At 35.9% G+C, this 24,102-nt stretch overlaps 1 protein-coding gene across 4 annotated transcripts in view; it reads right to left on the bottom strand.

The window, feature by feature from the left end:
* Positions 1-24,102, bottom strand: part of CNBD1 (cyclic nucleotide binding domain containing 1) — a 409,209-nt gene that overhangs the window by 337,767 nt on the left and 47,340 nt on the right. For all 4 annotated transcript variants that reach the window (XM_070221378.1, XM_023648351.2, XM_070221377.1 and 1 more), the window contains one exon: positions 13,320-13,481. In XM_070221378.1, coding sequence (XP_070077479.1) covers positions 13,320-13,481 — 162 coding nt within the window. The remainder of the gene's footprint in view (positions 1-13,319; positions 13,482-24,102) is intronic.

Below are 24,102 nucleotides of genomic sequence, written 5' to 3' on the forward strand. Positions count from 1 at the left end.
GACCAAAATGATTGTGCTTTTATTTGTTTAACCTATTTTTTATCTGTATGAAGTTTATTTTGAAATGAGCTCTGCAGATACATTTTTTAAAAACCTGAAGAGACTCAATAACTTCTGTTACCTAAAACAAACATAAAATTGGAAAGCAAATGAGAAAACACTGAAAAAAGTACAATAAACAAGTAAAATTCCAAGCAGGCTTTTCTTTTCAGCGATTTACAAACTGATTGTAAAAATTTGTATGAATCTACGAAGGACTGAGGATAACCCAAAACAACTTAGGAAAAAGAACAAAGTGGGAGAACTCACTCTACCTCATTTCAAGACGTATTACAAAGCTATGGTAATCATGACAGTATGAGACTAGACAAACGTAAGGATCGATAGAACAAAATAGAGATTCCAGAGGTGGACCCACGCATATATGCACAAATAATTTCCATGAAAGCTACAAAGCCATTGCAGTCCAGAAAAAGTACTCATTTCAACAAACGTACTGGAAGAATTGGATATTGATCTACAAAATAAGGAAGAAATTTCTAATACCTTACCCCATAGACAAAAATTAACTCAAAATCGATCATAGACTTAGGAAAATTTAATAAATTGGATTTCATCAAAATTAAGTACTTCTGCTTTTTAAAATACTGTCAAGAGAATGACAAGATAAGCCAATGATTGGGAAAATATTTCCAAAGCGTATATCTGATAAAGGACTTGTTCAGAATATATAAAACATCCTCAATATTTCTGCAAATATTTTTCCCGTTGTAAAACTGGACCTTCACTTTTAAAACAAGCAAAATATTTACAAAAATGTTTCACTAAGATATATATGACTGACAAGTAAGTATGTGGAAATACCAACAACATCAGTCATTAGGGAATTGCAAATTAAAATCAGAATATATCACTATGCACCTATTAGAATGGCTGAAATATTAAAGAATGGCCAAATCAAGATTTGGCAAGAATGTAGAGGAAGTGGAATTCTCATAAACCGAGGGTGAGAATGTCTAGCGCCACAAGTATTTTGGAAAACAGTTTGACAATTTCTCAAAAAGTTCAACATATATTTACCATATGATCAAGCTGTTCCACTTCTAGGTATTTACTCAAGAGAAATGAAGGCAAATGCTTATCCTAAGACTTGTACGTGAATGTGTTTACAGCAGATTTACGTAGGAGCCAAAAACTAGAAACAACCCAAATGTCCATCAACAGATGAATAGAGAAACTATGGTGTATTCATACAGTGGAATACTATTCAGAAAAAAAAGGAATGAACTATTGATACACAAAACAATATGGATGAACACTCAAATTATTGTGCGAAGTGAAAGAGCCAGACTGAAAAATAGTATATACTGTATGATTCCATTTATATAAAATTCTAGAAAATGTAAACTAATCTAGAGTGACAGAAAACAGATAAGTGGTTGCTTGGGGACAAGGAGCAGGATACAAGTTTGAGTAAAAGAAGAGGATTACAAAGGTGCACAATGAAACTCTTGGGAATGATGGATACGTTCATTATCTTGATTGTGGTGATAGTTTCATAGATATATACATGTGTCAAGACATATCAAATTATATCCTCTAAAATATGCATTTTACTGTATGTAAATTATACTGCAATAAAGCTGTTTATTTATGTTACTAAGATATTCTTTATATGTTATATGATATATATACACCTATATATTCTTTCTTCTGAATTTGATGCTTGTCAAAATCTATCATGACTTGTAAATATACATCGGACAAATATATTGGGCAAATGTATATAATGGGCAAAAGCATTCTCTGAAGCATTTCTTCTCCATTCTGTAAATGGTACAATATCCATACTATAATATATCTATATAATATATATAAAGCTTTTATTATCAACAATACATAAAGCACAACAGAATACATGGATAAAGGCTATGATAGCTCACACCAACACAAATAAATACAAATGGCCAATAAATGAATGAAAAATAATTCAGCTTAAGGAGAAGGCAAATAAGGGCCAATTAAAATAACTATTTGATATCTTTTGTTGTTCTATGAAATTTAAAAATTTTTTAAAAGCTAATATTTACTGCTGGGGTCAATATCAATTAGTTCACTCTTTCCAAAAATAACTGTCTAAAAATATTAAGAATATCTATCCTATCTGTAGACTTTTACCCACTTGTAGTTCCATCTCAAGGGAATCATCCTAAATAACCAGAAATTTAACAATTTTCTTAATTGAAGAATCAGGTTCTGTTGTTTTCCAATAAGAATTTTAAATGCTAAAAACTTCAAAACAAATAGGAATTAACTGTAAAATTATCAAATTTGTAACACAAAATAGCAAATGGCAGAGAAGTAATGTTGCGAAATTTTTAGCAAGGTGATGGCAGTAATTATCAACTAACCAAATAGAAAGCGAATGCTTCAGAGAAGAATTTTTGCCAATACAGTTGTCAGGTCATGCTAGTTGACAAGGCTATAATGCAGAAGAAAGAACATTGAATCATATGCTGATGGAGCAACTTGCTGTACAACAAGCCCGACGTAGCGGCTCATTTTGAAACTAAATTCCATGCAGACCATGAGATAGGAGGCAGAGTCACAGAGCCACTGAGATTCACAAATGGATGCTGCAAACACGTTACAGACTACTGACCATACTCTCTTTAGCCAAACTAAGGCATTTACAAGCCTATCATGTCACCCTTGAATACTAAGGAAACCAATTAAACCACTGTTTTGTCAGAATGAGTGTTTAATGGATGAAAGAGAAGAAGAGACAAATAAGGAACTATGTTCCAGGGTTTTAAAGACCAGCAAGTTGTCTATCACCTCTCAGTAGCTAGACATCGGATCTGACAGTTACACGACAGTGACCAGGCAGACCTACACTCTGCTAGAAACAACCAAATCTTTCCAAGATTTTCTAGCTGTGGTATTACTTGGGCCTGGACTTGATTTTCTAAGTCTCTCCAAAATGATTCTTCCGCCATAAGATAACAGCTCCTACAGCACAAAAGCTTTCTTCCCGTGCAAAATTTCATACACATGAAAGTAAGAAATCTCGCTCAATAAAGTTAGAACTTTCAAGATGGCTTTAAAAGTCTGTAAGAATAAATAATTACCTCAGGAAGGCAAGTAATATTCTTTGTAGGGCCAGACATTAAATTTTTAACATAAATTTGCATTTTGTGATCATTTCAGCTGACAATTGTTAGAAGAAATATTTTTAAGAGACGTTATATTCCATTGTGTCATTAAATCTGTGATACAGCACATGATAAAAACTCCCATTAAAGTCATTCCATTCTGATCTCTCAGAACACGATGTGTGCTTTCTATTACACTTATAAATCTAATATAGTAAGAAAGAACTTATACCAAATACTAAGTAAAATATTTCTATTACAAAAAAAGATGCTAACTTGAAATGCAAAAATGAAATAGTCACTCAAGACAGGAGGTCTCAGCTTTAAGTCATGTCTATGTTCAAATAACATACATCTTATTATGGACTGAATGATTGTCGTCTCCCAAAATTCATACATTAAAATCCTAAACCCTAATGTAACAGTATTAGGAGCTGGGGCCTCTGGGATAGGATTAGGTGATGAAGGTGGAGCCTTCATTAATGAAGTTAGTGCCTGCGATATTCTGATTTATAAGAAACATATTTTTGGTTATCTGAATGACCAAAAATATATTTCTCATGTATACTTGGTCTTAGTCCCCAGTTCCTGGCTCACAGCTCCCCAACCCTTCGGAATATCCTGTTAAGAGTGACAAAGGTGGGGCCATACCAGTGGCGCAGTGGTTAAGTTCATATGTTCTGCTTTGGTGGCCCTGGGTTCGCTGGTTCCGATTCCGGGTGCGGACATGCACCACTTGGCATGCCATACTGTGGCAGGCGTCCCACATATAAAGTAGAGGAAGATGGGCATGGATGTTAGCTGAGGGCCAGTCTTCCACAGCAAAAAGAGGAGGATTGGCAGCGGATGTTAGCTCAGGGCTAATCTTCCTCAAAAAAAGAAAATTTAAAAAAATAATAACAAGAGAGACAAAGGTGTTTCTTGCTATGTTAATGAGGTGACTTTTGGACCCCACCTAAGGATGGTGCAGGTTGCGGGGGTTAGAGGGTTGGAAGCTTCAGTCCCACCCCTAAACCTGCAGGGAGGAAAGTGGGTCTGGAGGTTGAATCAATAGCCAGTGGCTGATGATTTCATCATCACGACTATGTAATGAAACTTCCATAAAAACCCTGGAGGAGAGGGTTTGGAGAGGTTGCAGGTTGGTGAAGACGTGGAGATTTGGGAAGAATGGCGTCCTCAGAGAGGGCATGGAAGCTCCATTCCCCTTCCCACATACATTGCCCTGTGCATCTCTTCCATCTGGATGTTGCCGAGTTACATCCTTTTCTAATAAACTGGTAATCTAGAGAGTAAAATGTTTTTCTGAGTTCTGTGAGCTGCTCTAGCAAATGAATTGAACCCAAGGTCGGGGTCACGGGAACCTGTGGTTTATGGCCAGTCAGTCAGAAGCACATGTAACAGCCTGGATTTGGGACTGGCATTTGAAGTCCAAAGATGGGGACGTGGGGACCTCCAATCTGTAGCTGGTTGCTCAGAAGCACAGGTAAAAGCCTGCGCTTGCGACTGGAGTCTGAAGGCTGGGGGGAGGGTGTGGCAACAGTCTTACTCTTCTGTAATATCGATCTACTGCCAACGAGTTTTCAATTTCTGCCCCTTACTAATTCATCTCTTTAACACAAATAACTCTCTTCATTTACTTACCATCCTTACATCACAAATAATCACTGTTTATGTCAGAAATCTAAATTACTTTTAGTATTCACACCATTCTTTATTAACCTATGTTCCCTTTTAGCTTAAAACACTTTCTTTTCTAGAGGAGAGGGCCCCCCATTTTCACTCAGTTTTCCTCCAAACTCTGTATTTTTAACGGACTAGCCCCAGGAAGTATTTTTCTCTCATCAGCTGTATAGCCCTAACACACAGTCTGAGATGTCAGTTCCTCATCTTATATGCCGTTTCACTAAGAAACAACAATGTAAGAACCACATTGCATTTGGATTTTAAACAGCCTGAATCCAAAAAGCAAAAATCCTCATGCCCTTCGAAGGAGCGATTCTTCTGAGTCCTTCCTGCGAAGTGGCTTTGCATCACTGCTCCACTGAAATGTAATGATGTTCAGATGCCTCATTCCCTGAAAGGAAGCATCTTTAATTGGAGGAAGTAGGAGAAAAAACAATTGGGCCAAGTTTTCTCAGAGGATCTGAAACTGCTTTTCACAGCTCATTTGTAAGTTTGTCTCTCTCCTACCCTTTCCACAACCCCCACCAATACGCATGCATGTCGCTGTTTTTCAGAAAAAAGTCACTTATGAAGAAACCAATTATTTTTACCAAAGCAATCCATAATTACTTCTTAAAAGCTGGTGGTATTAAATACAATCAAATACAAACGTGAGAGCATCAGATGATTTGCCCAGTGCTCTCCTTGTTAGCGGTCAAGCTGAGCAAAGAATCTGATGCACTTCTCGGACCATCAATTGAAAACTGCTCGGGTCTTAAAAGAAAGAAATAAAATCAAATTCTGCACGTCGAATTAACTCCCTAAAACAGAATTCAGGCCACAGTCGTCTCTCACCTAGACCAATTCCATATAGCCTCCTGACAGGTCAACCCAAATCTTCTCCTGGGGCCACAGTCGACCCCTGACACATGACCCGTTACTATGTAAATGGTACTGTGCCACTGCCATTCTGCCGGTCACACCAAGATTAAAAACCTACCACAGGCTACGAGGCCCTAAGTCTTGTGATGATCCAGTTCCCAGGTGCCTCTGAAGCCTCATTTCCACCACTATTTCACCTCGCTCATGCGTTTTCACAGCACTGGCCTCCTTGCTATTTTTCTTTTTTTTTTCAATTTGCAAATCACATCACCATCTTGGACTCTTGCACTTGTGTTTCCTCTGTCTGGAATCAAGACATTTGATTGACTAGCTCTCTCATTTCATTAAATTACCTCATCAATGTCACCTTTCAGAGAGAACATCTCTGATCATTTCCATCATGCTCTATCGCCCTATTCTGCATTAGTTTTTCTTCCTAGCGCTTATCAATAACTAACACAATACATATGTGTGATTATTATCTCTCCCTCTTACGTTAGAATATAAGCTCCCCGTGAGACCAAAGGTATTATGTGTGTTCACCACTCCAATCCCAATACCAAGAATATTGCCAGAAACGTATAGGAGTTCAAAAGTATATGTTCTTTTTTTTATTGAAGTATAGTTGACACACAATATTGTATTCACTTCAAGTGTACAACATAGCGATTCTATATTTATTTACATTACAAAATGATCACCCTGATAAGACTAGTTGCCATCTGTCACCGTACAAAGTTATTACAATATTGTTGACTATATTCCATTCCTTATGTTGCACATTACATCCCCAGGACTTATTTTATGACTGGAAGTGTGTATCTCTTAATCCCCTTCACCCATTTTGCCCTTCCCCCAACACCCTCCTCCTCTCTGGCAACTGCCAATTCGTTCTCTGTATCTATGAGCCTGTTTCTGTTTTGTTTTGTTTGTTCATTTGTTTTGTTTTGTGTTTTTGATTTCACATATAAGTGCAATCATACGGTATTTGTCTTTCTTTCTCGGGCTTATTTAGCATAATACCCTCTATATCCATCCATGTTGTCACAAATGCGAGGATTTCATTCTTTTTATAGCTAAGTCATATTCCATTGCATATATTACCAAATCTTCTTTATCCAATTCATCTATCGATGGACACTTAGGTTACTTCCATCTCCTGGCTATTGTAAATAATGCTGCAATGAACATAGGGTTGTATGTATCTTTTTGAATTAGTGTTTTCATTTTCTTCAGAAATACTCAGAAGTAGTATTGCTGGATTGTTAGAGTAGTTCAAGTTTTAATTTTTTTAAGGAACGTCCATTGTGGTTGCACCAATTCACATTCCCACCAACAGTCCGTAAAGGTCACCTTTTCTCCGCATCCTCCCTAACACTTGTTATTTGTTGTCTTTTTGATAACAGACATTCTGAAAAGGGTTAGGTGATATCTCGTGGTTTTGATTTGCATTTCCCTGATGATTAGTGATGTTGAGAACCTTTTCATGTACCTGTTGGCTGTCTGTATGTTTTCTTTGAAAAAATGTCTATTCAGGTCCTCTGCCCATTTTTTAATTGGATTATATTGTTTTTTTGATATTGAGTTGTGTGAGTTCTTTATATATTTTGGATTAATCCATTATCGGATATATCATTTGCAAATATATTCTCCCATTCAGTAGGTAGCATTTTTATCTTGCTGATGGTTTCCTTCACTGTGCAAAAGCTTTTTAGTTTGATATAGGTGCATTTGTTTTGTTTTGTTTTGTTTTCTGCTTTCGTTGCCTTTACCTGAGGAGACGTATCCAAAAAATATTGCTAAAACCAACGTCAAAGAGTTTTCTATCTATGTTTTCTTCTGGAAGTTTTACAGTTTCAGATCTTAAGTTTTTAATCCATGTTGAGTTTTTGTATATGCTGTAAGTGGTCGAGTTTAATTCTTTTGCATGTAGCCGTCCAGTTTTCCCAATACCATTTATCAAAGAGACTGTCTTTTCCACACTGTATATTCTTTCCTACTTTCTCATACAGTAATTGACCATATAGGCACAGATTTACTTCTGGGCTCGTATTCTGTTCCATTGATCTATGTGTCTGTTTTCATGCCAATACCATACTGTTTGGCCTACTATAGCTTTGTAGTATAGTTTGAAATCAGGGAGCATGAGACTTCCAGCTTTGTTCTTTTTTCTCAGGATTGCTTTGGCTATTTGAGGTCTTTTGTGGTTCCGTACAAATTTAAGAATTATTTGTTCTAGTTCTGTGAAAAATGACATTGATATTTTAATAGGGGTTGCACTGAATCTGTAGATTGTTTTAAGTAGTATGGACTTTTTAACAGTATCAGTTCTTCCAATCAATGAGGACAGTGTATCTTTCAATTTATTTGTATTGTCTTCATTTTCTTTCATGTCTTATAGTTTTCAGTATATAGGTCTTTCATCTCCTTAAATTTATTTCCAGGTATTTTATTCTTTTTGATGTAATTGTAATTGGGATTGTTGTCTTAATTTTTATTTCTGATAGCTCATTGTTAGTGTATAGAAACACAACTGACTTCTGTATATTTATTTTTGTATCTTGCAACATTACTGAATTCATTTACTAATAGTTTTTTGGTGAATTCTTTAGGGTTTTCTACATACAAAATCATGTTGTCTGCAAATAGTGACAGTTTTACTTCTTTCTGTCCAATTTGAATGTCTTTATTTCTTTTTCTTGTCTGATTGCTATAGCTAGGATTTCCAACACTATGTTGAATAAGAGTGGTGAGAGTGGGCATCCTTGTCTTGTTTCTATTCTTAGAGGAAAAGATTTCAGCTTTTTACCATTGAGTATGATGTTGACTGTGGATTTGTCATATACAGCTTTTATTGTGTTGAGGTATGCACCCTCTATATCCAATTCGTTAAGAATTTTTATCATAAATGGATGTTGAATTTTGTCAAATGCTTTTTCTACATCTATCGAAATGATCATATGATTTTTATCCTTTGCTTGGTTAATGTGGTGTATCACATTGATTGATTTGAGGACATGGAACTATCCTTGCATCCCTTGAATAAATCCCACTTCACCATGGTGTATGATCCTTTTGATGTGTTGTTAAATTTAGTTTGCTAATATTTTGTTGAGGATTTTTGCACCTATGTTCTTCAGGGATATTGACCTGTAATTTTCTTTCTTTGTGATGTCTTTATCTGGTTTTGGTATCAGGGTAATGCTAGCCTCATAGATTGAGTTTGGGAGCAATCCTTCCTCTTCAATTTTTTGGAATGGTTTGAGAAGGATAGGTATTAACTCTTCTTTAAATGTTTGGTAGAATTCGTCTGTGAAGCTGTCTGATCCAGGACTTTTGTTTGTTGGTAGATTTTTGATTGCTGATTCAATTTCATTTCTAATAATAAATCTGTTCAGATTTTCTATTTCTTCCTGATTCAGTCTTTGAAGATTGTACGAGTCTAGGAATTTATGAATTTCTTCTAGGTTGTCCAATTTGTTGGTGTGTAATTGTTTGTAATAATCTCCTCTGATCCTTTGTGTTTCTGTGGTGTTAGTTGTAACTTCTCTTTCATTTCTGATTTTAATTCATTTGAGCCCTCTCTTTTTTTTCTTGATGAATCTGGCTAATGGTTTATCAATTTTGTTTATATTTTCAAAGAACCAGCTCTTAGTTTCATTGATCTTTTCTATTGTTTTTTTAGTCTCTTTTTCACTTGTTTCCACTCTGATCTTTATTATTTTCTTCCTTTCTACTAACTTCTCTAGTTTCTTTGGGTGTAAAGTTTGATTGTTTATTTGAGATTTTTCTTGTTCCCTGAGACAGGCCAGTATCACCATAAAGTTCCCTCTTGGAACTGCTTTTCCTGCATTCCACAGATTTTGCACTGTTGCGTTTCTGTTTTCATCTGTCTTAAGGTATTTTTTGATTTCCTCTTTGATTTCTTCATTGACCCATTAGTTTCTTAGTAGCATATTATTTAGCCTCCATGTGCCTGTGTTTTTTCAAAAGTATATGTTGAATTCATTAACTAAAGGGTGAAAATCAGTTAGAATTATTTATAAATTAAAATTCCAAGTCATGTGTTAGTTCATGACTAATACATGCTAACAAGCTTTTAATCTTGTTTATTCATGATCCATTTCCCTCTCTTTCTGAAATACTTCGTTTTTTTTTTAAATGTCATCCCTCACCAATTGAATGTAAAGTCAGTGAAACTGTCAATCAAAGTGTACTCCATCCTCAGCATTTATCTAAGGGGTGGGTGCAAAAACAAACTACAGCAATCTGACTCCCTATGCCTGAAACGAAAGTCTGAGCCTAATAACCCCCACTCAAAATAGCAGTAGCTGATTGACTCCAATGTTGTACTCTGAAGAGACATTCAGGGGTGCTCTCATTCACATCATCTTCAGCATCTGGTAGTTCTTCCATTTGGGGAGCTATTCAACATTCTTCTGTAAATTTCCCCTGTCTCCTCCACCCATCTTGTCTTTTTGTTTGCTTTAATTAACCAGAGTCAGCATCTGTTGCTTACAACCCAAAATCCTACCTAATATACATGATAAGGTCATATTCAATCTGATATGCTTAAAATGCAATACCAACGGGAAGTCTTCCCAACTCTCTTTATTCTATCTCTCATCTCTCCTTCCCACTGTCTGTTCTCCTCACATACTTCCCAATTACACAATGTCCTCTAGTTACTCAAACCCCTCCTCTCTGGTGACATCTCCCAGATGTGTGCCCTTTCCAATGATTTTAATGTTTCAAAATAATTTATGTTTACTCCCATCTAGCACTGTTTACTCAGAGCTGCTGAATTGAAGTAGAAGTTAAGAAGTAATCAATAGGATTAAACCAAATCACACCAACTTGTCAATAATCAATAGCTTCTTGTCAGGCATATTTGCATTTCTTTAAAAAGAGGTCACTGTTACTCAAAATTAATTTCTGTGTGTTTGAATTTCAAGTAGGATGAAAAAGCGAAGAATTTTAGAGAGAATAAGGTTGTTACTTTTAACAATTCATTAAATCACATCACTGAAGCAGCTGATCTGATCTGATCTTCGTTCAGTTAGAGATAAACAGAGGGCTACAGATGTGACAATTTACCCGTCACTAAACAGATTTTAGTTGAATTACTTTTGTGCAAGTACATAAAGCATACAGCCCCATTACAAATGTAATTAACAGAGTCACGAAGAGGTTTATAATGTTACCAAATATGGCTAGCACACCTTAAAACTCTTCTGAGTTTTTAGAGGTGGGGGCAAAATAAATGATTTGTTTCTAACCAACAGAATATGGCAAAGGTGATGGGATATACATGCCCTTGATTAGGTTACATATGTCTTCATCTTAGCAGAATGAGAGAGAGAGAGAGGCTCCCTAGCTGACTTTGAAGATTTAAGCTTCCATGTTGTAAAGATATCTGAGAGAGCACCATGCAGCAAGGATCTGTGGAGCCTCTAAGAGCTGAGAGGGGCCCCCAACGGAAAGCCAGAAAGAGAGTAGGGACCTCAGTCCTACAGCCACAGGAACTGAATTCTGCCAACAGCACACATGAGCTTGGAAGACAACCTCACGCTCCAGAAAGGAACGTAGCATGATTGAAGCTTTGTGGGACACGGAGCAGAGGACCCAGCTAAACCTTGCCCAGAGAGATAATGTACGTATGTTGTTTTAAGACATCACATTTATGATCCATTGCACAGCAACAGAAAATGAATACACTAGTGTACCAAGGAGACAAGAAGATACAAAGCATGTTCTGTAGAACAAAATAGACTGTAAATTTAGCATATTGCTAAATTACTCTTTTACTTACTAGCTTATCATATCTACCTCAAAGCATTGATGTAAGGATTAAATCAGAAGTTTTATGTGTAGAAACTAAGGCTTTGTGTGAATATTAAACATCCCGTAAAAGTAAATTCCCTTCCCGTTTTCTCTGCTATTGTAATTCAGTGGTTGTCACAGCCCCACCCCTTGACAGCAGTCAAGACCCGCCATGTGAAGAGTCATACTAGGCCAATTCTGACCCACTGAGTGTGGGAGCTGCAGTCCTTCAGGATCTCTTCCACCCACCCACCCTTCCTCTCACATGTGAGTGAGGTTCTGGAAACTGCCTTTGTCCCAACATCTGGTGTCCAGGGCATTTGGAGCCTGGTTGTTAAAAGGAATCCATGGAGATCCATGTAAGGATGCAGCAGTGACTTCTTTGTCTATTCTCCCCTGTGTTGGATAGCCTTCTAGCATGGCTCCTGCTTTTTGCTTCATCCATTGCTAACATAGGACTGGGCTTTTATCCATTTGTAGTTTCCATCTGACTTCAACCTATATCTACCTCCCAGTATTTTGACATCTTGCCCAAGAACCATAGCCACTTGCTCTCCTCCTCCATCTCAGATCAGAACCTTTGTTATCTGGATACCGCCACCTTGTTATTTTCTGAAAGACAGGGATTACTACCACCATTAAAAATCCTGCAGCCCAGCACAATCTGAAATCAGCAGTGAGTGATTCATGGGTTTCTAGACTTGAAATTTTTAATCCAATGTAATTTTAATCAACAATATGGTTTAATGGAATGAAAGTAGCTATAGAATACTATAGCTCCAATAACTTTCAATGCTCTTGTGTTTTCTACCAGTTAAAGTATACTTTTAACACATTCACTGAACACATGCTAGTTAAATTTCCTATTTTTACAGCTTACCAGTTTAATTATACCCCTACATGGCAGGTGGTTATGATTTCCTTCTCTACAAGACTTTCATAGCTGTTTCCCTATAAAATGACTAGTATTTTCTGTATTTATTTTTTCATTATTATAAGTAAAAGCATCAGAAATCTAACCATTCTCAAATTTTCTGGAAGCTTTGACTATATTTCCTCAAATTTGCAATTACAATTTTGAAGAAAAGTGTTTATAGGATAGAATTCCTAGTGTTTTCCTCCAAATATAAATGCCAGATTTTTAATTTCTCATTCCACACTACTGGTCTGTCTTTCAGGTGTAATTCTAATCTTGACACTTTTACTCTTGGTTTTGTCTCTGTTGTCAATCTCAGTTGCAGTATCACATTTTCCCATGGTCCCCTTTCAACTACAATTTTATTCATAAGTCCAATACCATCTCGGGTAACCAGCCTCCACCCAGATTTAATCCTCTCTTTTTCCTTCTCCTTCAGGCAATCATGCCCTAATCAAAACACAAAGCACTCCAGGAGATTAAAAAGAATATGAAGTAAGTTTATTTAAAGGCTCTGTGATGACGAAGACAGTTTAAATTCTGTGAAGAACTAACAAGTAACCATAAGCTAATGAAATCTTAAACATAATTTTGATTTAACATAATCAGTAATAACATTTATTTTGCTTATTTGTTAAAATTAAAATGATGTGCCACAATTGGATATATTACCAATATATCTATGATATGCCATGAAAATTGAGTGGACAGAGATTGCATTCATCTAGAAACAAAGTCTTCAGTATTTCCTGCTGTCTTGAATCAACCTTTAGTGCTAAATTACAGCTAACGTACACTTAGCTTCAAACAACTAACTCGAAAAGGAAAGCTATTCAAAGGACTATTTCAACTACAAGAAGTAATATACTAAAAATACTTACAATTTCTTTAAGATAGCCAGGAATTCTACGAAATTCTCTTCCGATTTTTTTGGTCCATATAAAGTATGGCCACCACGTGCTTTTTTAATGTAGACAGCTACATTGTGAGAGTCTTCAGCAGGCTGTTGGGCTTGACTTTCTTCTGTGCCTTCAGTAGGTTTTCTGAACAAGGAAACATAATATTTTATGGTGTTGCATATTATACAAAAGTTACTGACATGAAATTTTATTTCATTGTCAAGAGTAGAAATGTACTGTTCTGAGATAATTTGGCCTTTTAATAATTTATTCTTTTTCAATGCCTTAGTTTTTCTTTCAATCATCAGTAGCACAGTTAAATACATCATTGTTAAATCTAAAATTTAGCATACATAAAATATTTTCTGCATACAGACTTTGATTATAAGTATTGTCCTACGTGCTTAAGACATCTTTCATTATAAATTAGGTGTATGTAATTTAAGGAAATATTTTAAGTCAAAGGTTAACAACCTTCTCTTTACACCCATACACCTGTTTTTCAGTGTTTTTTCAGCACCAATGACAAAAGTGCTTTTTTTAAACTTATGTTTCCAACTAGTAAATTCTGAGCGTCTTGAAGCAACCACCATACTTTATTCTTGTGCTACAGTATGTTATACACCTAAATCTCCAAGAGATATGTGAATGAATGACCATTTCCCACTCATTTTCTGCCTCCAAACATTCCTATTAATAGATCACTGAAAACCCAAGGGCAAGTAATCTAACAAATGTTGTCCATCTTTAAGGGAAAAATGGTAGAGGAGATGATAAAAATTCAAATGATCATAATCAGTTAACTTTAATTATATACATACGTACATGGGAAGATAAAAAAATAAAGTTAAATATGAGATAAGCATTATGTGGAATAGTCATAACAATAGCAAATCATCACATTAACATCTAGCATATATTTGCTTAAATGTGCTGACTACTCTGCTAAACACTATACACACATATCTCACTAACATTAACCATGTGAAATAAACAATATTATCCCTCATTTATAACATAAGGAAATTGCAGCTGAACGAATTTATATAATTTGTCCAACCACTCATAACTAGTAAAGCTGGAAGTTTTTTAATCTATCTAAAATTCACAATATTAAAATTTAATAGTACAACTTACGTATCTGATGTATTCAGAAAGAAGATACCCTAGTATAACCTACAATGCTAAAATTAAAAACCAAAATCTATTTCCCCTTCCTTCACTTTCACAGAACCTCAGCCATTCTGTCCACAGAGACCTAGAGCCACACTTAAAACTCTATCCCTAGTTACTTCTGTAAATAAATGACAATAGGAAGTACCTTAAAACTCAGCAATGATGAGAATTCAGTTATGAAACAATTGGATGCTTTCCTCCGCCCAGCCCTGATTCTCAAATGCAAATGGAGTAAAGTTCTTATCTTCTAGAGACAAGAGGGTCGGTGGACTGGACGGCAAGGTAGAGACTTTGTGGCAGAAATGTGTAGAGTAAGTCCGCATGGACCCAGTATTCTTCAGGCCCCAATTTGTCATATTTGCTGAAGGGAGGGGGTTCCTGGAATTCCTGCTGTTGTGTTGGAAATCTTAAGCCAACCAAAGAATTCAGAATGTTTTAAGCCATTGAGGCCAACAAGGAGATGCCAGACCACCAAAAGCAAGAGAAATAGATGGTCATACACATTAATTGATTAAATGTTTGATCAAGTTATGTCCTATGTCCTCAGGAAATAGTAGAAAATAATCTTCATTATATTGATATAGTAAAACTAGCAATAATGCAATATGTATAGTCTAAATATTTCAGTCATACAAAATTCAAAATGACATTACAAGAGGTTAATAAATGCCTACAAGAAAGGTAAACGGAGCATCAGGAGGCCATGGATGTGACCTAAATCTCTTCTGGGAGCTGTGCTAGTGATTTCAGACTCCTCCACATTTCTCTGTTTTACAATTACCTGTACTTCAAATTTTTAGTTCGGTTTGATATTAGGTAAAATCTGATTCTTTTAAGTCTAACCTGATAATTGAATCCTTTATATTATTCTCAGGCCTCTAAAGATTTTTTTTCATACAATCCTACTTGTTCTAGGATAAGACTTTTCCAAGATATGTGATATTTCTTTTTATGTTACTTGTACATATGTAATAACATTTCTGTATCTAATGTGTTTAGGATTTTTTTTTTCTATAATTTGATTTGACTGGTCATTGTGGCAGTATAGGAAAATTATTTTTCCCTTTTTCCTCAATAATTAGATACTTTACTGAGCTATCCTTTTTCAGTTGATTATCTTAGGGATTTTTCAGGTGGTAGATTAAAAAGGGACAGATAAAACTAATTAGAAACAAATGTATTGCTTTAAAAAGCAATGAGCTAAGGATCCATCTCAAGAAGTGAGAAGAAATGAGCAAGTTACACCCAAAATAAGTAGAAGTATATAATTAAAGGAAAAAATATCTCTTGAAATAGAATAATAATGCCAAAATTTAGTTATTTGAAAATCTAATAAAACTTGGAAAAGCTATATCTAATAAACTTGGCAAAACATCCATCAAGAAGAAAAAGAGATAAGGCAGAAATAAATAATATCGGGAATGAAAGAGGAGACTTCACACAGATGCTACAGATAGAAAAAGACAGAAAGATTATGTTAAGAAAAATTTCATGCCAATAAGCTTGAAAATTTAGGTGGGATGAACAAATAACTGTAAAAGTAAAAATTACCAAAATGACACAAGAAGAAATAGAAAATTTGAATTGTTCTAAGTATTTTTAAAAATTTAACTAATATGTAAGAATGTCTCCACAAAGAAACTCCTGGCCAAAATGGGCTTAATGATGAATTCTAAAAAACTTTTAACAAATAAATAAAATCAAATAGTTCCAGAAAATACAAAAGTAATATATATGTTCCAGCTAGTTTTTTGAGGCCAACATAGCCTTGATATCAACACCTGGCAAAGATATTACAAGAAAGGAAAATTAAAGGAAAAGCCAATATCGCTGACTATAGATGCAAAAATCCCGAGCAAAATATCAACAAATTGAATACAGTGATAATTTTAAAAGATAGTAAAGCCTAGCCTAGTTGAGATTATACCAGGAATACTGTTCCACGAATATTATTCAACTCTCAGGACTGGGAAAATCCCCTTTATACCCTTCTTGTGTTCTTATGGCTACACTAATAATAAAATTGACACAAGACTAAATTAAAGAGATTTAATTTAATTATGCATGCATAGGAGAATCATCAAAATGACGCTCACAGAGTGAACAGAGAAGGCAATATATACATCTTCTACACAAAGGAAAAATAAATTTGTGAGGGATGACAGGACAAAGACTCTTAGATTGGAGGTATGCAATCAGTGAGGAATTGAAGCAGAGTTCAGGTTTGAGATAGTAAATTAGAAGGGTTTGTTTATGCAGCTTCTCAGCCCCGAATCCCCCAGCTCTGGGGATAAGGATGCAAGGAAAGCACCTTCCATGGGAGGTTTATTTCCTGAGTCAAGGAGAACAGAGAGAGGAGAGTCAGGATACCCTTTCTGCTTCTCAAGTAACTTTAATTCAAAATAATCAGTACGACATTGTGGGATATTTTGGGGTGGCCTGCCGTGAGCCCCAACACAACACATTAACAGAATACACAAGAAAAAAAATCATGAATATCTAAGCAACATTTCATAGGATACAATATTCATTGTAATACAAAATCTTAGCAAACTAAAAATAGAAGTGAACTTTCTTAATATGACAAGTATTTGCAAAAAATACAACAAATATTATACTTAAAGTGAAAAATTAACAACTTTTCCTCTGGAATCAGAAACAAATCATGTATACTGTTCTAACCCATTCAGCATTGTAGTGGAAGCCCTAGGTGTTAAAATTTAATGAACTAAAAAGTATGAAAATTGGAAAGGACAAGTAAAGCTGTCGTTTTTTCAGATGACAGGACTTTACACGTGGAAAATCCGAATGAATCTACCAATACTAGAATCGATAGAAGAATTCAGCCAAGTTGCTGGATAAAAGTCCAACATACGAAACGTCAACTGTATTTCTGCCTTTATATTCCTTACTATCTAATGTAGGAAGGCACTAATAAAATGATCGGTCTATAAATGTGTTATGGAAAGCTATTAAAAGTGATATGAAGAATTTATACATGTTGTGAAAACAATTATAGTGTGTTTATAAGAGTATAAACATAGGAGACCCACTTGCCAGGAAAAGACAGACAGTGTCTCTCAGAGAAAGATTTAAGCTGAGACACATAAATGGAAAAGAGTTAGACTAAGAATATTCCAGTAAGAAGGTACAAAGAATTTTCCTGAAGGAGATACTTCTAAAGATGCTAAATTTTTGCTCAGAAATATTTTTACCCTGTCAAATAGGCACAGCCACTGTACGACAGGTGAATATCCTTTATTAACCTTTTCATATTTTAGGGGCATCAACACGTTCAAGTATTTGTGAATTAATTTTTACTCAAGGTAAATGACACAGATGCATGAAATTATTTACAGAACTGTATAGTTACCATGGCAAGCTGGTAATTCAGTAATTCTATTTCTTTCTTTGCTATTGACTTTTTAAGGTTTTTGGCGTTGTTTTATACCTGAGCATGAATCAAGACAGTGGGACCAAACTAGTGTAGCAGTCACTGCATTCTTTTCTGCCACACACTTGCAATTTTAAAAAGCCAAAAAAAATTTGAATTTTAGTAAACCTCAGCCCTTTGATCCATGAGTACACCTCTTTGTGATATTCTGCATGACAAAATAAGATGTACAGATAAAGCATTTTTGCAGTATTCCAAAGAAATTTTTGTCTCAAGTAAAAATGCTTCTGCTATTATCTGAGTTGCAAGCTGAACTACCCACTTCACTCACTGCATCCTACATTTACTTGAAAGAACAGCCAACAAACTATAATAATTGACTTGGATGTTTGGATATGTTTTCTCAAAAAATGAGTAAAGTGAGATTGCCACTTCAGAAAAGATACAGCACCTGTTGTCAGCAATAAAATTCAAGCTTTCAAGTGAAAATCAGAATTTTGGAAAACTTTATCTACCTCATAAGTTTTCTGGCTTCCCAATACTTAAAGACTTTCTGATGAGATCAGTGGTGATATTAACAACTGTGATTTTTTTAAAATATATTATATAAAGAAACGTGTCAACATTTGCAAGATCTGCATAACTTAGTGGACCAATGTTTTCCAAATGGCCAATGTATGATATTACAAAATTATGCACCGGGAAAAGAGCCATTCATAGCGAAAAATATAGCTTTTATAGACATCAGTGTTTTTCAATTGGGCATATTCTAGATTTTTAAAAGTGAGTCAGTAAACTTAGGTGAGAAGGGTTAGCACCACGTCAGGCAAAATAAAATCAAACAAAATTTAGCATACATTATCTCATTCCGTCCTCCAGTATCTCTGTCAAGTACACATTATTGTCCCCATTTCTAGATGAAGAGACTAACAGTCAAAGTTTGTGGTGATTTTCTTAAGGCAGCACAAAGGCCAAGTTGCAGAGCTGAAATTCAAATCCAGATCTGATTAGTCCAGAGGCCGTTACCGAACACTGTTCTCTGTATATTCTTGTATTATGGCTCCTACAAACTTTTTTTCTTTATCACTTTCCAAAATCTTTCTTTAACGCTCCCTCGACTTTTTTTGTAAATCCATATAAATTTTACTAGGTAGTAGATAGAGCCAGAGTATTATAGGGACTCCTTCCTAAGATGTTGGCTGTAGGATTATTCAATCATTTTTTTTAGAAACTAAAGTGAGCCTGACTCATAAAAATACAAACTAAATTCAGTCATTTTAAGTGCACTAATTCCATCTCTTAAGTTTAGCTTAATTGTCACAAGTACCAAACCAGGGAAATAACTATGGATAAGTCCCCAGCCCCACCCTGCCTGGATGTAAACTGGTGAATTGCAGGCTTCGTTTTGTGCTTCACGGGAATGCTGACTTTGTGCCACACATTGCCAACACATCCAAATTTAAAATTTAGGAGTCAAAGGCAAGTTCCATTATAAACTCTTGACAGCCAACATTGGAATCCTGTCATCTCTTATAATAAGAAAGAATATATTAAAGTTAGACAGAGGTAAACAATATTTCCCTGGTTTCTACTAAATTAATGTCCTTGCCAAACTCAAAGTCTTCTCTTTTCTTTCCAAAAAGCAATATATAATCCACAGTTAAAAACAAACAGTTGGACTTACATGCATTCTACAGAATATAGCAGCAACATATTTTTCATAATACAACAAGCTATACAAATACACAAGTTAAATTGATTAGAGAAGATTATTACACAGATTCACCTCCTAAGGATTAATTGAAATTGAAGCTCAAATCACAAAAGTTGGGAAATTTAAAGATAATCTTTAATATAACAATATATTGTTATATATTTATAAAATAATCATCAAATATCATGTTTTGCCTTCACTTATAATCTAAATTCCCTACAGTCACAATTCAGTTCAACAAACATTTACTGAACTCATAGCCCAAGCAAAGAACCATTTGTTGTGTTCACTATCTCAGCTCCCAGGTATGAATCATTTCCATTTTTCTACTTTAATCATCCCAGTTTTTCCACCCACAGAACATTGCTGAATTGGTAACACATCTGGGTGATCAAAAATCTACATTATCTAATTTTAACTGATCCTTGATTTTGCTCTTAAAATCATTCTTAAATGAGCTATTTGTCGAGCTCTGACACTCACTTCCACGGCTTTCCTCTAGTTCCCTCCCCATCCCCATCTCTACGTTCTATAGACAACACTGCCTCAGTACTAACTACCTGACCTCTGTATAGGAATTAATGATTATTACTGACTGCTGAGAAATAATGATAAAACACCGTTTCCAACCATTCAGCCTTACTGTCACTCAAGCTGGACTTAATTTTTAGTTTATTGAAGAGAAGAATTAAGTGCAGAAGAGAAAATGTGTCCTGTGAAATTTCAGAACTTACTGTCTTGATTTCATAGTGATCTCTCCAAGTAGATCTCAGTCCCATAGGGCTAATCTAAGTAGTGAATGGAGCAGCTAATTTGGGGGAATGGAAGGGCCAATTTGGAGACACAGGGAGGCAATAGTAGACAATCTGGAAGAAGCTCCAAACTTTCAACTATATCCTCACGAACCATGGAACTGACTCCCTTTGAATCAAAGATGTCCTTTTCCCCTTAGCTGCATATGGTCTTTGACAAATAGGATTTATAAGACAAGACATCAGTATTTACATTACTTCTTCAGCTGAACTCATAATTTCACCATGTCCACTATCTATCTTTTAACTAATATTATCACGTTTTTCCACTTTGGGGATATTGGTGAGGAATTCCCTGCAATACAAATGATGCCAGCTGGGATCTACTGGCCCCTTAAAATCTAGATAAGTTCCCTTGAAAATCTTTGCCCATGAAAGAGCAAAGCTCTCCCTAAAATTTCAGCAATTCCCTGAGAGATTACATTCTGAGGTCACCTCTGCCACTGTCCTCCTTCATTAAATGTTCTCTTTATTCCATGTCTTGTTTATCCAAAAATAAAGTCAATTTTTCCTATATTTCCTCGACAAAAGTAAACTAAACTAAACCAAATACTCAGAGCATTTGTAGGGATAATAGAGTTCTTCAAATACTGGGGTTATCTTAAAGAGATGTTTGTATCCCATATGACATAGGGTACTTAAAATCCATTCGTAGATCTCTCTTTTCTTGAATGTCCCCACCCCATGCCCAGGACCAGTGGTTTCTCCTCACTCAGTGCACATCTTCCTTCAATTATTTCTTGGTTCTTGCTTCTTTTCTTCCCCTTTGTTCTCTGCCTTTCCTCACTCCTGGTTTGCTCCACAATCCCAAATACAGAGCACTTCAACCGTCCTCAACACCTCCTCCCAGACACCTCCAACGAAAACCATCAGGAAGGAAGCATGACAAAAAGGCCTTCCTTTTAGCATAATCTACCATTCCTCAGTAGCAGTTGTAAACATAAATGACATTTTTATGTTTAGACTTAGACTCAAACTTTCTTGTAACAGTTCACTTTACTGCAGGGAAATCCTATGCACAGCCAATTTCTACCAATTTCCACCACTTTGCTATCCAGGGTTTCATTCTTATGCCATAGTAAAGTCTTTAATATGAGCCACAAAGGACAGAAACAGAGCATGACTGAAGCAATTAGTTAGATTTCAATAAACTTCCCTCCTCCTCCATTCATGGAATTCTCTAGAAGATCAAAATATTGCTCTCATGAGATGGCATGACAGTCCTTCATTTCGTCCCTGCCTTTCTGCTAAAAAAAAATAGAAACAGGCCCAGGGTGGAGTCACTTGCCCCCAGGACAGCAAACCAAGACTTAATTGCAGTTTCAGCCCCCTCCCCCTGCCCCCCCCCTCCCGCCCCGGGAATGTGACCTTAAATCAATCAGTCCAGAAATTCCTGATCAACACTAGTGACCTAACCTGCCTGATAGGACCCTGCTGCTCTTCCCCCAAAGAAAAGCTTTTATTTTCTTTTGCTAATAACTTTCTTGTCCTGCCCAGTTTCTGCCAATAAATGCCTTCCATCTTGTACAACTCCTGGGATCATCTTTCTAGTTACTAGACGGGATGTTGCCCTGATTCACGAATCGTTGAGTAAGGCCAATTAGATCTTTACATTTACTCGCATGAATTTTTGCTTATTAACATCCCTTTCTTCCTTTCTTTCTCTTTCCTGCTTTCTTTCTTTCCTCTCTTTCTCTCTTTTACTCTCCCTCTTTCCTTCCTTTCTTCGTCTCCTCCTGCACCCACAGCCTCCGTTCCCATCCTGATACCCATGGGAGCATGGGAGATATACCTAAGGTTTTGAAAAACATTGTATTCAAGTTTCTGATGACAACTATTAAGCTGGGTCATTAGAGCATCAGCTAAGATAGCTTCACCAGCTTTTGGATAACCAACAACGGGAAGGAGATCCCCTGCAGTTCTCTTTGCCTCAAGTGCTCTTTCCGTTCTCCTAACCAACTCTTAGTTATCCTTGAACTTACACATCTCTTCCCCAGGGGCCCTTGCCATGATGTTCCAGGACACCATCTGCCACTAATGTAAGTACTCTCAGTGCAACCTGCCCCTACCCTGCAGTCACCTCTGACACCCATTACACTTCATTTATCCCCTCTTACTCAGCACCTGTCAGTGCCACCAACCTGTACTTTCTGAGTCCAGAGACTCTGTCTGTCTTGAACTTAGCAAGCACATAGTCGATGCTCGGTATATATTATTTAAATGAAGAAATAAAGGATAAGACATTATCATGAGGTTTCTTTCCAGAGAGTGCACGTTTTCACTTTTCTTTTTAGAATAAAATAATAAAACATAACTATTCTAGTTCTGATTTTTTTTTAATACAGGAGCGTCTCATTCAATACACCTCAGAACTTCAGGGAAAATATGAGTTTTATAATCATAGCAAGGATAGTTTCATTTTCTAATATTAAATACATATTTTTAAAATAGCCTATGGTTAATTATCCTGAGGCCAGATCTAAGCTCGAATGAAACAAGCACTACTTGGCTGTAGCTATAGCACATAGGTAATTTTGACAATGCTAGAAAATGAAATTGAGTCCAAAATCTCAAAAGAAAACCACAAGCTAAAAAAAGTAATTTTGCAGAGAGATTTTTTCTTTAAGTTAGTCTATCAGACTCCATTGGCTCTGGGTGTTCAATTGCTTCATCTCCAAATATTCATCTTTATTTTCCCACTTATATTTTTAGACAGAATTTATAATCCATTTAGACAGTATGTGTACTATACCAAATGATTGTTTTAAAATGTGCTTGGGAAAAAATATATATTACAGGGGCATTCCACACCATTGTATCCCAGATCAAATCTACATGCTATTGCCTCTTTTAGATCTAGAAGTGAAATTCTGAGCTCCAATTCAAGTGGCTGGGATGTCTTAGTCTCTTTAGAATCTAGAGTCCAAACTGAAGCATCAGTTCTTTGTACAAAACATACTTTGACAGTTTTTAGGGTGATTGGTCATTTGGCCAACTGAGCATGCAGACGTCTGGGCCCGTGAGAAACAGCCCCAGAGGACCCTCTTGGTCAGGCTGCCTTTGGCACATGGAAGAATACTCTTACTGGAGTCCTGGGGCTGGTGGAAGGGGAGCACAGCCATGTGCACACTGCTAAAATCCTTTTGCAATTCCCAATTCAAATGATTCAGTTGTAAGTTATATGACACCAACTAAGAGAAAATAATTTTACAAAATATTACCATTCCCTGGTTTATAAACCTGTTATAATCTGTTATGAGTTACAAACCTGGGAATTCCTTCTAAACATAGCAAGCTACTCCTCCTTCTTTTTTCCTTATCTTATCCTATGCCTAATTAGAACTGAACTTTTTAAGATAATAGATACTGATTGGATTTCATTAAAATGTGCTGAGTAAAACTATACCAAAGAAATTCCAAACTGCCATATTGCATTATTAAGTGCAACATGTGACTTCCTGCTAAATTCAATGAAATAAGTTAGATTAGTAACATGTTTTAATTTTCTGAAAGAAAAAAACATCAAATAGTCTCTAGGCTTGTAGTCCAGGGACCAGCAGCAGCTGGTAGCTTGTTAGAAACACAGAGTCTCAGGCCCCACCCTAGCCCTTCTGAATCAGAATCTGCATTTTACTAAGCTCCCTCACCCCCCGAGGGGATTTGTGCACA

This window comes from Equus caballus, chromosome 9, assembly GCF_041296265.1.
Source record: "Equus caballus isolate H_3958 breed thoroughbred chromosome 9, TB-T2T, whole genome shotgun sequence".
Taxonomy (NCBI): Eukaryota; Metazoa; Chordata; class Mammalia; order Perissodactyla; family Equidae; genus Equus; species Equus caballus.